This window comes from Girardinichthys multiradiatus, chromosome 12 (assembly GCF_021462225.1).
Source record: "Girardinichthys multiradiatus isolate DD_20200921_A chromosome 12, DD_fGirMul_XY1, whole genome shotgun sequence".
NCBI lineage: Eukaryota > Metazoa > Chordata > Actinopteri > Cyprinodontiformes > Goodeidae > Girardinichthys > Girardinichthys multiradiatus.
The window spans coordinates 31,252,758-31,268,439 of NC_061805.1; the positions used below are offsets into that span (position 1 = coordinate 31,252,758).

The following is a 15,682-nucleotide window of genomic DNA, read 5'->3' on the forward strand; positions in this document are numbered from 1 at the left end:
CTGTTTCTTTATTTTTGTTTAAACTTCAGTGAAGCCATAAAAAGATAAAAATATGTTGTAAAACACACTACACTTATAAATAATTCAAAATTTGCTTTGTTTTTTAGATGATGGGAGCAAATCAACACGCAGCACAGTTGTAGAAACCAGTTTTGTGCAGAAAACCGACAGTAAGACGTTACGTTTATGGAGCATCATGTAAGTATATTGTATATTTCTTTACTTTTATTTTACATTTGTTTTTGCTTTTAGGAGGAACAGTCCAGTCAAAATCATACAGCTTCACCTCATCCTCGTCCTCAAACACAAATAAAAAAGTTGGCAGGTGAGCCATAGGGCATCAGTACAAAAATAACGTGATAATTCCACCTGTTTTAACACTTTTACAAATGAACGAGTTGCACATCTCTGCTTCAGTGTGTTCGATCGTGAGGATGACACGTCGTCTCGAGGCAGCAGTGGCGGTTTGTCCACTACTGAGCGACGGCAGGCAGAGAGGCGCAGGGAGGTGATGAGGGCCCAGACGATGCCCAAGACGTCCGCCATGCAGGCTCGGAAAGCCATGATAGAGAAGCTGGAAAAGGAAGGAGGCGGGTGAGGAGAAACAGAGAGGGGAAAAAATTAGAAAGGACGCAGGTCAGAGCAAGTGTATATACTAAAGCAAATCCGGCTTTTCTTTCAGCCCTGGAAATCAGGCAGTAGCCAAGGTAAACAAGGTGCAGCGCTCCACCAGCTTTGGTGTACCTAACGCAAACTCCATCAAGCAGATGCTGCTCGACTGGTGTCGTGCCAAGACGCGCTCGTATGAGGTGAGCAAAGTATAGCCAGCAGATCGGCACCTAAATCGGGTGTGAGATAAAACATTTTTCTGCTTTGTGAAAGTTATCTTATCGAGTTTGTCTCCTCCCTCAGCACGTGGACATTCAGAACTTTTCTTCCAGCTGGAGCAATGGGATGGCGTTTTGTGCCCTGGTGCACAATTTCTTCCCTGACGCCTTTGACTACGACTCCTTAAGCCCCAGCAACCGGAGGCAAAACTTTGAGGTGGCCTTTAGCGCTGCAGAGTGAGTACTCAAGACAGCAGCACTAAAATACAGGGCATTGAAAAATCATTTTCTCGTTTACACTTCTGTTTTTGCTTTTTTGTCACACATAAATGTTTCAGATCATCAAGCAAATTTTTAAAATCTAATAGAAGGATAACTTGGGTGAATCATTTTAATACTGATGTAACATATCAAGGAAAGAAAGCTATCCAAACTAACCCAGCCTTGTGGTCAAAACTTAAAAATAAGGCCCCAAACATCACACTACCTCCACCGTTTCTGTCAGAAGAATTAAAAAAAAAAATTTAATTTTACAGCAGATGTAGCAGGACACGTACTATCCACAAATCACCAGTTTTTTTGTGCGTAAGACCTAGAGAGGCATTGGTGTTCTTTTGGGTCGGCAGTGGTTTTCAGTGGTTTGGAACTGTCCCATGAAGGCCATTTCTCTTATTTTTGAATCATCAACACTGACCTTAACTGAAGCAAAGGAGGCCTGTAGTGCTTGAGATGTTGTTCTGGGTTCTTTTGTGACCTTTTGGATGAGTCATTGATGCGCTCTTAGAGTAATTTTGGTATGACTACTTCTGGGAAGTTTTCCCACTGTTCTATGTGGGAAAATGTGGATAATGGCTCTCATTGTGGCTCACTGGAGTCCCAAGCCTTAGACATCGCTTTGTTACCTTTTCCAGATTGATGTTAATGGCTTTGTTTCTCATCTGTTATTTAATTTCTTTAAATCGGGCCATGATGTTTGCTTCTTGAAATCTTTTGGCCTACTTCATGTTGTCAGACGGGTTCAATTTAAGGTTATTTCTCCAGGTCAGACAGGTTGGGTCTGTTTAAATGTCTGTTGAAATTAAAAAACGATTTAACCAGGGGATAATTTTAAATAAGGGTGGGATGGTCCTAATAGCTTTTTTCCCTTTTTAATATATGAAATAAATTTCGAAATCTGCATTTTGTATATTATAAAACATAAAAGGACAGAAAGGATATCCATAAAAACTAAAGTAAGTTCAATTGCATGTCCAGCAGTCCAGTGAAGCTAAACGTTAAATAACAGATGTTTAAGGGTCTTAAAGTAAAGAAATCGGGTAAACTCTCTCTCAGTAGTAGTGACGAATCTCAAGGCTTCCTGGTAGGCAGTGTCTGGCACATTCAAAGACGTATTATATAAATTAAATCTTCTGGAATCAAGCAAAGACATAAAAGCAACAGATTAATGTTCTTTTTTGACTTCAAACAAGAAATGTGACTTGACTGTAAAGAATAAACCAAGTCTGATCTTCAGTATTTTTAACAATTTTTAGATTTGTGGACTTGAAGAAGAAACAACGATCAAAACATTTCTTATTTTGTTATTGTATTCTGACTCTAACTCAATTTGGAAATAGGTGTTTGATACTAAGAGTGACCCCAGAACTGATCCCTGGGGAATACCTTTTTGCTAACAGCTTTACAACATGAATGGACAAGCCTTATCTGCAGCCATTTATGCTGAATTTTTTATTCTGATAGTGAAAGTAGCTGAAGACGTTCTTGCTGAGGAACCCAGTCCAGGTTCACCCACAGGCCTTTTGCCAGATATTTCCTTTCCTTTTATTGTACAGATTCTTTTCATCCCACTCTTAACTCTTCACTCTGTGTTGCTCTCTGCCAACGTCTACTAGAGTCTAAAGATGTTAACCATCTCTCCCAGGTATATAAAGCACCTGTTGAGGCTGAGTAAAGCTCCTATTTTCCGTTAAGTCTGCCTCTAAACTTCCCCCTGATGTGAACAACTGCGCTGACTCTGGTTTGAAACAAATCTTCCTCCTCCCATCTGGGCCTTGTCCTTTATCTTTCTCTAATCTTTTTCTCTTCTTATCTCTTTTGCATCTCAGTTTGAATTTTGTTGACCACCCACCTGTTCTGTGTGTGTATGCGTGTGCGCTCCCACATGTTGCAGGTAAAATAATGTGTGTACTGTTACTCAGCCTCAGCGGCTCACTTTTTTATGTTGCATCCTCACTCATGTCTCCGGGCACAGAAGATCCCCACAATACACCCTCAAACATACCTCATTCTGTGCACAAATGTGTTTAGAGTCACCCCATAGCTGTATCTCTTTATTTTATTATTTTGTTTGCTGAACCATTGTTGTTTTTTTCCTGTGTTTTATTGTAACGTTGAATTTTAAAGTAGGCATGGGCCTTTATAAAATTGTTGTAGACTGATAACATTGACTAAGAATACAGTTTTAAAAATTTATTTATTTCTCATTTCTATTTAATTTTTTTATATATAATCATTGTATAGAATTATTTATTTGAATTTATTACCTTAAAAGTTATTTTATATAGATTTATAAAAGTATATTATCTCTTGTTTTATGTTTATTTTTAAAATAAATATTTTATAAAATTATAATTTTATCAAAAATAAAATTAGATTTTTTTTTGTACTGCTACTAAAATAAAATAGGTTAATACCAAAGTTATAATAGTGCTATATCTAGCATGTAATTATTATTTACATTTTTAAACCATAGACTAAGGCAAAAATGTAGACGTATAGAAAAACTACTATATTTAATATTAGTTTTGCTTCTCAATTATACTTTTTAACCATTCTGCTCTGTTTAGAGCAACACTGGCTGATATTAGCTGGTTAGTTGGGCTAGACTGACTGCAGCTTGCTAACTATGGCTGGCGATCCTTTAGTTTCTACACCATAACCAACCAGCCAGATTTATCTCTTGTGAGTGAAGGAAAAGTATATTTGCATCTTCCAGCCAGCTGACTGACAGGGTGCAGCAAAAGGTCCGGGAGCTGTATTACTCCAGGCTTCAAACAGCTATAGAAACCTCTGGCCACTCCAGTGTTTTCTCTAATATCTTATTAATGCACATTAAACCATTTGAACTGTATGATGAGAACTTTTTTAAGCTTTAAAAGCGTAACTTGTTTTTAAACCTTCTGTTTACCTCGATACCAGATCCTGGTCCATGCCTTATCCAAAGTAAACCCTTTAACCACAGGAAATAAACAACACACAAAAAGCCTAAATGGGCATCACCCGATGTTCATTTGACACTGTTTTTGTCCTGTGTATGTATGCCACATGTACATACTGCAAAGTTCATGAAGCATGTTATTTATGAACACTGAATGTATTTATGAACACTGAATGTAATGTTTATTTTTGTGCTCTTTTTTTGTCTCTGTTCTTTCACTGAATCTGTTGTTTATTGGCTGCTCACGGCTGTGTTTGCTTTTCCTCCCCTCCTCCTTGTTTCCTCTCTGTTCTGTTCCCTCCCTGTATCTGTCCTTCATCCTCTGCCTTTCCTGTCCTCTGTCCTCCGTGTCGCTGTGTTTTTCCTCTCCTCTGACAACCCTCACCTTCGGGCGTGGGCGCAGGAAACTAGTGGACTGTCCCCAGCTGTTGGATGTGGACGACATGGTGAAGATGCGAGAGCCGGATTGGAAGTGTGTGTACACGTACCTGCAAGAGTTCTACAGGGGCCTGGTGACGAAGGGCCTGGTTAAAACCAAAAATTCCTCCTAGAGTTGCTCCTCAACTAAAACAAAACATATGGTGAGACGGGGGGGCAGGAGCTTCTGAGGGGGCCTGCCTTTTTATCTGACTTACAGTGGTCTGCAAATTATTCATACCCGCTTGAACTTTTTGAAATGTTGCCACATTACAACGTCAAACTGCAATGTATGATAACCAGCATAAAATAGTGTATAATTGAGAGATGGAACAAACGTTAAGCATGTATTTTAAGTTCGGCTTATCTCTTTAAATTGTAATAAGTTCATTTTTCTCCAGACAATAATTATGCTACATTGTGTTAGTCTAAAACAGTAAGTCCCAACAAAATAAATTGTAGTTTGTGGTTGTAACAAAATTTTGAAAAGTTCAAGGGATTTAAAAACCTACTAATATAAGGCAGAGTAAGGGAACAAATCAGTGATAGAATGAAATATATAAACATCAATGACTCATTTTTTCATTTGGTTTCTCGTCTTAATTTGAAGCTTATGTGGTCTATGGCACCAAACATAGTACAGGGGTTGGACAATGAAACTGAAACACCTGTCATTTTAGTGTGGGAGGTTTCATGGCTAAATTGGACCAGCCTGGTAGCCAGTCTTCATTGATTGCACATTGCACCAGTAAGAGCAGAGTGTGAAGGTTCAATTAGCAGGGTAAGAGCACAGTTTTGCTCAAAATATTGAAATGCACACAACATTATGGGTGACATACCAGAGTTCAAAACAGGACAAATTGTTGGTGCACGTCTTGCTGGCGCATCTGTGACCAAGACAGCAAGTCTTTGTGATGTATCAAGAGCCACGGTATCCAGGGTAATGTCAGCATACCACCAAGAAGGACGAACCACATCCAACAGGATTAACTGTGGATGCAAGAGGAAGCTGTCTGAAAGGGATGTTTGGGTTCTAACCCGGATTGTATCCAAAAAACATAAAACCACAGCTGCCCAAATCACGGTAGAATTAAATGTGCACCTCAACTCTCCTGTTTCCACCAGAACTGTCCGTCGGGAGCTCCACAGGGTCAATATACACGGCCGGGCTGCTATAGCCAAACCTTTGGTCACTCATGCCAATGCCAAACGTTGGTTTCAATGGTGCAAGGAGCGCAAATCTTGGGCTGTGGACAATGTGAAACATGTATTGTTCTCTGATGAGTCCACCTTTACTGTTTTCCCCACATTCAAGGACTACCGAACCATTCTTGAGGACCATGTGCATCCAATTGTTCAAACATTGTATCCTGAACAATATCAGGATGACAATGCACCAATACACACAGCAAGACTGGTGAAAGATTGGTTTGATGAACATGAAAGTGAAGTTGAACATCTCCCATGGCCTGCACAGTCACCAGATCTAAATATTATTGAGCCACTTTGGGGTGTTTTGGAGGAGCGAGTCAGGAAATGTTTTCCTCCATCAGTATCACGTAGTGACCTGGCCACTATCCTGCAAGAAGAATGGCTTAAAATCCCTCTGACCACTGTGCAGGACTTGTATATGTCCTTCCCAAGACAAATTGAAGCTGTATTGGCTGAAAAAGGAGGCCCTACACCATACTAATAAATTATTGTGGTCTAAAACCAGGTGTTTCAGTTTCATTGTCCAACCCCTGTACATCTGAATGTGTGCATATCTGCACAGTGTGTCTTCAGCCCGGCTGAGGGCCAGGACCATCTGCAGCTCAGCACTTTAAAAGGAGTTGCTGTATCACAGTGTTTCAAACAGTTGAAGTTAAGAAACAAAGCAGAGAGGAGAGACGCTTTGTTGACCCGCTCACTTCTGATCGAGTTTAAGATCAAAAGTGTTTATCCTCTTGGCTTTTAAAGCCTTTCGAAGATGCTTTAACTTTAAAACACACGGGAACGTGTCTGCAGAGACTTGAATAGGAAAACATTCCTCATGTTGACATGTGTTCTTGAGAGAGATTTATAGTTCACGATGTTTCTGATATTCTGCATTCTGTGCGGTAAGATGTCTAAAGGTTTGCAGAGTATGGTGATAAGGCCATCTTGTGGTCACTTTCTACAAGGACTCATGAAAGTCATTACCAAAGATCATTTATTGATAACTTCTAAAGTTTTTACAGAATTTGCCTCATATCAAGGACTTTTTTTTTTTAACAACTAATAAACAGTTTAGTTAGTTATAAAACACACATTTTTCATAAAAGTTTTCATATTATAACATTCTGGACATTTATTTTGGTTATAGTATCGAAGCCCCTGGGCTTGGCTTCTGATTCAGCTGCTTCACAGCTGTTTTTTTGCATCTGGACCAACTTGGATCAGCACTTTTTTAGAATCTGTAACCTTAGACTTGTGAAATCTGAACTGGATTGTCCTACACGAAATACAAATTCTTTAAAGTATCTGTTTCTCTTTTTGTGTGAAAACTGAACACGGTGTGTGAACAATAGGTGCAGTTTAAAACCCCTGATCTAAGCAGGTCCAGAGACTAGAAAAATGAATAAAAAATTTTTAAAAATGACTTTTTTTATCCATGGGGTCTTTGTACTGGTCAAAAACTGAAATCATCAACAAAGTTGTGATGTGGAACTGCAAAAATAAATATAAATTAATGTTAAAACAACTTTTCTTTTCCCAGAAAAGAAGATTTCTATATTTAACATAACTGATTAAGGAATGAAGATTTGAAAGTCCAAACATTGTTCTTGCTCAGTTACCATTTTTTTACATACAGGTGCATTTTAATAATAAAAGTAGGTAATAGTGGTTTTTCAAATGTTTATTTTTAAGGGTGAGAATTTAAAACCCAAAGTTTGGATTCTGTATATTAGAATATAACGTCAGAGCAATAAATAGGATTTTTTAATAGAGAAATGTTTGCAGTCAAATCATACAGACAGATTCAAAGTCAATTACATGCATTCCAATTTCATCCTAGCTATCAAACAATGCAGTTGGGGGTGGAAGAAAATAAGTGCAGAAAAAGGTGTGCAAGTAACAGAGATAAATCCAGCCTTGAGGAGATTATGAAGCCAAGCCCACTCAGTAGATTTGGGGGGGTATTCACAAGGTGTGGACTGCACCTGGAGTGGTTGTTATACAAGCTACCATGCACAAATGTCTATGGATCCTGAACCAGAGATGTTGGAAGCATCTTACCTGATCTAAGGAGAATAAGGACTGGACTGTTGCTTATTGGTTCAAAGTCTTCTTTTCAGATGAAAGAAGGTCCCACATTCTGGAGGCAGGGTGGAGACGGACTTGATCCAGTTTGCTTAGATCGAGTGTGAAGTTTCAGCGCACCTGTCTACCAGGAAATTTTTGATCACTTTGTTTCCCTTCACTGATTAGCTTTATGGAGATGCTGATTTCATTTTTTCAGCTGGACTTGGCACCTGCCCACATGGCCAAAACTACGGACCTGCTTTAACCACTGCGGTATCACTGTGCTTCAGCAATCTAGCTTGACCTGACCTTTGAAGAGAATCTATGGAGTATTATGAAAAGTAAGAAGAGACACCAGACTCTACAATCCAGATGAGCTGAAGGCCGCTATCAAAGCTTCCTTTATCCTCAGCAGAACCACAGGCTGGTCTCTGCCATGCTGTGCTGCAAGTACTTGGCGAATATACTCTGCAGTACATAAACATATTTTTCATCTTGCCAACATTTTTTAAATCCTTTTTATTGATCTGATGTGATGTTTTAGTTTTTCATTAGCTATAATCATCAAAATTAAAATAAATGTTTATATTATTCTGTATGTAATGATTAAGTTTAATATCAGTTTCACTTTTTGAAGGTAATTACTAAAATAAATTCAGATTTATGTACAGTAGATGCACCTGTACTTATCCAGGCCTGGAAAATGACTCCAGGATTTTTTTTCAAGCCCGTGTAGGAACCATGTAATAATCATAACAGAACATGTAGTTTAGGAAAGAGATCCTCCTCCATCTTCAGTTTGACTTTATCTTCTCACGTCCACCTTGGTCTCTGTCTCACTTCACTCAGACCTGTGTGTCTCTTTCAGGACTTATGCCAACTGCATGCCTTTGGTGGAAGTGGAGGACATGATGATCATGGGTAACAAACCAGACTCCAAATGCGTCTTCACCTACGTGCAGTCTCTGGTGAACCACCTTCGCAGACACGAGATGTCCATGGGCCGCCCCTGCGACCTCTGACCTGTGACCGGCGTTCTTTCACATCTCTGCCGGACGCGTCGGATTCTGTGTGTGTGTGTTTGTGTCGTTTTGCTTCTAGGGTGTGTTGGCAACACTTCCTTGCCGACATGAAGTCTACCTCTTTAACAGAAAGAGAGGATGCCTACATTTTAAAGAATCTTTTAAGGTTTTTTAATTATTGTTTTTCTTTATTTAAACTAGGTTCAGTGCAGAATTCAGATGTCGTTTTGCTCGCCCCTCAAAAAACGTTTTCATGCGGTATCTCCTCTTTTTAAGTATTTATACCCGTGTTTTCTCTACTGTTACTCGATTTGTATTTTTTCTGCAGTTCTGTTGACAAACCTACTAAAACAGCAACATTTACAGAAATATTATTTGGTGCAGCATTTGCTTTCTGTCTGGTACTTTTTTTTTTTCAAATTTTAACCTTTTTGTAAGTTATTTTTTAGCTAATAAGCTTAATGGGAATTTTTAATTGACGAGCACGGGGATATTCTTTCTTGTTATTTAAGTATATTCAACATTGTCAGAGTAATCTTGTGCTACAAAAAAAAACGCTCCTGCACAGAACTGCTGATATAATTGTCATTCTGAAAACTGAACCGGTTCAGTAAAACGCAGACAAAGTGTCTTAGAGATGATTTAAATCGTTACTTGATGTTTTCTGTTGGCACGCTGACAGCACATTGAAGAAAACAAAAAGGACCACACTGTCGACCCTCTCAAAATGATGACGGTGTCCCGCTCCAGACTGTCAATTAAACAGTTTATTTATGCTCAGATTGGTTTTAATGTTGGTGTTTTAGTTTGTGCTTTAAGCTTTTAGGCAGCTGCAATGTGTTAAGGTAAGTTAGTAAGCAGAAGCTCTTGTAATTTCTTTCTGTAACAAATTGGTTTCGCTTCTCAGTGTGGACACTAATGCTGAAAACTATACACTTATGATGATGGCTAAGAGAAGATATGAGGATTATTATTTTAAAGTTCTTTTAAGAGAAAATAATGAAAACTTGTCTGCAAGAATTGTTTTAGATGATTTTTTTCTAAAAGCTAGTTGTTTTGGTTAATATAAAAGTTCCTCAGCTGCTTGCAAATGGAAAAAATCAAACCGCCCCGGGAAGCAATGAGCATTGAGTGCGTTTGTGTATATAAGGCTTAAACACATTGTATGACTTCATGTTTTCTGTGCACCACACTTCAGTGTAAATTAACAATTAAACCAATTTGAGAAATTAATGCTGTATAAGGATTGTTTTGTCTTCTCATAAAAGGCTGATCTAATTTCAGAAATTCGTGCTTGAGAAATCTCAGCTCAGAAGAAATATTTGTATTTTTAGTCCTACTTCCTTGTCTTATTGTCTAATACTTCCATCCATCCGTCAGTGCATCTTGTTTTCATGATTGAACCAAAAGTAGTGAAGTTGAAGGAAAATGGTCTCGGTTTTCATAATGTTGATGAAATTCTGAAGTGTAACGTAATGCATTGAGCCCTTGAGTCATGCTTTGTAGATCCACCGTGTCTAGCCATCCAAACACCTAACCACTCCAGTGGAGCTCTGGCTGTATGTTTAGGGTTGTTGTCCTGCTGGAGGGTGAGCATTTGCTCTAGTCTTAAGTCGGTCTCTAACAGGTTTTCTCCCAGGATTGTCCTGTATTTAGCTCCATCCGTCTTTCCAAAAACAGCCAGCTTCCCTGTCCACACAGCATGATGCTACCACCATGTTCTCTTTCCATTTTCAGTTGGTCTAAACAGTGCTCTGTGAGAGGTTTAAAGCTTGAGGTAAATTTGATAACCTAACCCTGCTTCTCCACAACTGTCTGTGTTATACCTTGGTCTTCATGATGCATTTAAGTCTCTAATGTTCTCTAATAAACCAGATTCCTTCATAGAATGGCTGGGTTATAAATTACACACAGGCAGACTGTGTTTACCAACTACGTGACATCTGATGCAAATTTTACACATTATATTTAGGCATATGTATTTAACCATTTTTAATCAAGCTTACACTTCAGGTTTTTAATTGTAAAAGCAAAATTTACTCTTCAAAAGTTCCTCTTTGGTTAAGTGCTGCTTTTTGGTTGTCTTTTAGATAAAATCCCAACAAAATACAAAAAAATGGTGGTTGTATTGTGAAAAAACAATCTGTGTACTTTTTCAAGCTACTGTATCGCCTGGCCTCTGTAGAAACACCTGCCGTAAATGTGTAGTGAACTTAAGCAAAAAATGAATGACGTGGGGTCTGGAAAAGTCTGCAATTTGACCTGAAGATGTGTAGGAACCTTGTTTATCACAGCAACATTAGACTTTTTTCTTTTTATTTATTTCATTTACAACTTTTCTACTTGAGGGTCTTTATACGCATCCATCCAGCCCACCAGAACATGCAGCATCAGCCTCAGGCCAGTCAAACGACTTTTTGCCTGAGGCTTCATTCAGTTTCACAGCAGGGAGGAGGAAGCACGAAAGAACTCAAATTGGCTGGGGATGGTGTACACAATATGGAACACAAACAAAAAACTTTCAGTACAAAAGTAGATTTAAAGCTAGGTTGTAACTTAAAAAAAAAATAAAATAAAACTGGTATAAAAAAAAGCATGTCCTAACTCTAAAGAGCCTGTCAGATTAATTTCCCTGTTCCCGTGAGCTAACTACAATAATCAGCTGGTTGTGGACCGGCTTAGGGGCGCCGTTTCTATTTTTGCCCATTCTTGACGGTTATAGGTCAGTGTGCTTGACCTCTGGATCAGACTCTGAGGAGGCATTCTCAGTTTCTGAAGTGGATGTTGATGATTTGTACGGGCGCTCGTCTTTGAACGGGCTGTCTTTGGCGGGAGCGAATCGGAACTCCTGTGGCACCTCCTCCTCTGGTTGAGCTTTCTTGTAGAAACCCAGTTTCTCCAGCAGCTCGTTGATCTCAGAGCGAGTCATGTCAGACAGAGCTATCCGCTGTGAAGCGAACACATTTATATTATATTTTAGTTATTAATTGTATTATGCATTCTCAAAAAGGGCAATAATCTTACTCCTTTTAACACCATAAAATGCTTTACATTATGTTGTGTAATCCCTTTTAAATTTGCAGCCTGCATTTGAACCATTTAGTTCAGTTTTCCCCAAATCTGACACCGTGAAAAATATCCTGTAAACATCCTGAAGAAGTGTTCAACACACAAGTGAGAACTGTAGCTCGATCCTAAAGAGCCACGTTTTACCCGGAGGAGCTGGTTCAGACCAGAATAGAATTATTATCCTGACTCCAAATTAATGCTTCATTTGCTCCAATTTCTGCCTAATGAGAATAATGTCTGCAACATTCAGCTGAGCGCAGCTTAAAACCCTTATTCACGTCTCATGGTTTCACTGACGTGTGGAGAGTAAATAGATTTAAATAAAGTTATTTCCTTTCCCAATATATCAAACTCACATCTGATGTTCTCACAAATGGGTTACAAAGAGGAGGCACAGGTGAATCACAAAAAAAAACAGAGAGACATACTTCAACAGTTTATTTTCGTTCATTTGAATGATAATGGCTTACAGCTGATCCAAAGCCAAAATCCAGTTTAAAATCCAGGAGGAAAACCCAGACTAACCTCCAAAAGGAGGCGGCCAGGAGGGTTTTTGATTAGATGCACGATCCACCTAAATTAACTCCCGTCGATGCAGCGAAGCAGTGGCTCTACTTCAAGCTCTCCTGAAATGCCCAAGCTCCCCACCCTATTTCAAAGGCCAAGTCTGGCCACCCTATGGAGGAAGGTGATTTCAAGGACTTGTATCCAGTATAAAACCATTAAAAATCTCTGTTTCAAACATGATGAAATCATTTTTAAATTTTTCAAAAATACTCATTCTCATAGACTTTTTATGCATTTTTACTTACATGCCCCTGTTAAAAAGCCAGGTTTTGTGATATAAAAGAGTGACGATAATTTGCATCAAATCTTTTTCTATCATTGAGCCACATGCTGACATAAAAAGATTTAATATGGTCTGTTTTTACATCACAAGAACCTGGTATTTTAGCAGGGGTTCGTGGACTGCTAAGATCCACTGTAACTGCTAGAATACACAATGTCCTATCATTATTAATTATTAAAAATGCATAGAACTTACATCTAGTTCTTCATAGTAGTGGTTCAGGAGGACAAGCTCAGGATCAGCCCCAGGAATGTGCTTCATCACCAGGTTATGGCTGTGGTGGGGTCAGTCAAGGATTTTTATGAATAAAACACTATGCTTTCATCAACTTCTCAATTCAACAAAAAGTAAGGAAGTTGAGCAAAAGGATACTAAAGAGGAATATCCTGGACCACAAAGGCTTTGACCTGCAGACAGAGGTGAAGATTAAATGTTTTATTGCTCCATGATGGAGACAGCTACATATTTGTTGGGATTATCTGACACCCAGGTTGTAAAATGTGAAACATTTCTCAAAGACACAGCATTTTTAAGCAAGGAATGTACTTTGTTACTGTCTCTAGCTCTGGTAGTTGGTAAATTGTGTTTGTTATATCGATAACATAACTTACCTCTCTGAGTCTATTCAGCTGTCATCCACCACATGTCTGCAAAGAGACAAAATTAGATTTGAGGAAAAGTCACCAACAGCCCGTTTGTTTAGAAAGTGACATGTTTTGCTGCTTGACAACGAAAACTTGTAGCTCAAATATGTGTCGCTGAATATTTTTGTCTGGATGGAGAAAAAAAACTTGAATGGCCTTCTTAACCAGGAGGGTCTGGCATCAGTACAGCTTTGCCTTTTGTTCAGAGCACAGATTCAGTCAGGCCCTGGGGAGGATGTCTGGCCTATTTTATGGATATCTGATCCACAGGTATAAGGGAAAAGGTGACTCAACAATGGTATCAGATCATGCCTTTTGTCTCCGAAGCTGGCAAGCTGGTGATAGAGTGACACCCTGGGGTAAAAAATATTTTACTTTCATAAGCCATTGTTCAGCAGATCTGGTATTATGTAGCAGAAGGTTTTAACACTCCAGCAACAACCAGAAAGTCAAACTATTGTACATTTTATGTTCTACTACAGCGACTAAATGTGAACCGCTATGTTTACGATAATATGCACACATAATTATCCGATTTCCTGCAACTACTCGTATAAAAGACATTGTGACGCATGCGTTCTGCAAATATTGTAAACAAGTACGCTTCCATGCACACGTCGCAAAACTGATTCATAAAACCCGCTCTGTGCATCATTTTCTGTCGCTATAAAATGGACTGTTTTATGCCTTCTGCCCCTCTGGTAAGAAGGCTTGCTGTACTACCTCCACCCTGGCTTTGGCCAACCCGTCCAGCTTCTGCAGATCCACATCATAGGCCGAGACACAGTGAAAGAAGGAGGCCAGCACGATCAGCAACATTCTTCTCCCGGGACAAGGCCGCTGCTTACGGCAGGGGGGTTCCTCTCTCTGGCCGGTGGATACCTGCGGAGGTTTGAATATCACGGAGCTGAGGAGGAGGAGGAGGCGGTGTGATGATGAGCAGCTGTGTCACGTCCGGACTTATTGCCACGTCAAATATGTCTCCCCGAACAGAGAGGGAGGCGTGGAGAGGAGTCTCATTGGCTTGTTGAGGCGTAGAAACCAGAATACACTTCATCTAATACTTTACTAAAGCAGACTATCAATAATCCCTGGGATTAAAAAAAAAAAAAACAGCACAAAGATAAAATATTGCAGGAGCACAGAGATGCCGCCCTGGCAAAAGATAGAGATAAGTTACATCTCGCTTATAAAGTTATAAAGTTTTTTACAGTATATCATGTTACTACGATATATTTTCCACGTCTGAGCAATATAATATAATATGTAACATTATTATATGATGATTATTACAAAAAACGTTTTTACAATATACTGATTATATGTATATTGTTTGAACAATAAAAAGGTTTAAGGTATAACACGACCCCTTTTATTGTTATACATTTTTCTTTTTGTAACATGTTTTTCTGGGTGGCAGCTTTATGCTACTGCATTATATTGACTCTTGGTAATGGAGAAATGTAAAGAATAAAATAAATGTTTATCACTTAAATATCTTTATTTATGACGGCGATGCAGAATGCCATGGTGGTTTGGACATTAATGGGGCCCGGGGCATGTCTCCCATATCACCCCCTTCTATCTGCTGCCCCAAACTCAAAGAAACACTCATTCCCCAACAAATGCCTGTTATGCCTTTCTTTCATGGATAGATGGATAAAACACTTTTTTTGGTGTTGTAAATTCCTAGTTTCAGTTAAGAAAATCCACTAACCAAAACATGCACGAACCCTTGTTGTACTGTATGTTCCGGTTATTTATTTTACTCTGTTTATTTTGCCACGACAATTAGTTGAGTTCATCAAGTTTAAGTGAAAACTTCCTATATAATTTGACCAAAATAAGTATCTGGCTAGAGCCCCACACCAGCAGGAGGCCTCCTAAAGTACTGGGATTGTGACATAAATCAGGTTTTCAAATATATGTATTTTTTGTATGAGTGATAAATTAGTAATACAGGTACAATTGAAGCACTCTGCCATACTTGTAATCTTCCTGCTTTTTCTCTAAATGTATCCATGATCACTATCTATTAAACTTACATTTTACTTTTATCAGGCAACTGCACATGACTCCAGAAATTAATTTCTTTGTCCTTGAGTGCATTTGAAAACTGCAATCTGACTTTCCCTGTTTCCTTTCAGCCCATGTTGGTACAGGACTTGTTTCAGTATGGATGACCACATTTTATACCAAAGCATGGACACAGAACATGTCTCCTTCTTGAACAGTGGGATGGCTAGACATTCCTATGCTGTTTATACTTGTATCATGGTTTGAACAGATGAATGTTTGACCTTCAGGCATCTGGGAATTTTATTCAATTCACAACACATGTTGTCTCAAGGCACTTCACAACAGTCAGGTAC

General features: G+C 38.9%; 2 protein-coding genes across 9 annotated transcripts in view; one reads left to right on the forward strand and one right to left on the reverse strand.

Moving 5' to 3' along the window:
• Positions 1-9,980, forward strand: part of smtnb (smoothelin b) — a 62,405-nt gene extending 52,425 nt beyond the window's left edge. For 5 of the 8 annotated variants that reach the window (XM_047380982.1, XM_047380984.1, XM_047380986.1 and 2 more), the window contains 6 exons: positions 108-170; positions 253-325; positions 418-594; positions 683-809; positions 913-1,064; positions 8,594-9,980. In XM_047380982.1, coding sequence (XP_047236938.1) covers positions 108-170; positions 253-325; positions 418-594; positions 683-809; positions 913-1,064; positions 8,594-8,747 — 746 coding nt within the window. In that variant the 3' untranslated portion in view covers positions 8,748-9,980. Of the gene's footprint in view, positions 1-107; positions 171-252; positions 326-417; positions 595-682; positions 810-912; positions 1,065-2,748; positions 3,268-4,447; positions 4,626-8,593 lie in introns of those variants that run through there. The other 3 variants (XM_047380983.1, XM_047380989.1, XM_047380985.1) reach the window with 2 other exon arrangements.
• Positions 9,981-11,046: 1,066 nt separating this feature from the next.
• Positions 11,047-14,303, reverse strand: selenom (selenoprotein M). The gene is made up of 5 exons (XM_047380990.1): positions 14,034-14,303; positions 13,278-13,313; positions 13,039-13,073; positions 12,862-12,940; positions 11,047-11,694 (listed from the first exon to the last, which is right to left on the reverse strand). Exons 1-5 carry the CDS (start codon positions 14,127-14,129, stop codon positions 11,464-11,466), a joined length of 477 nt encoding a protein of 158 aa, XP_047236946.1. The 5' UTR covers positions 14,130-14,303; the 3' UTR covers positions 11,047-11,463.
• Between the last annotated feature and the right edge of the window lie 1,379 nt (positions 14,304-15,682).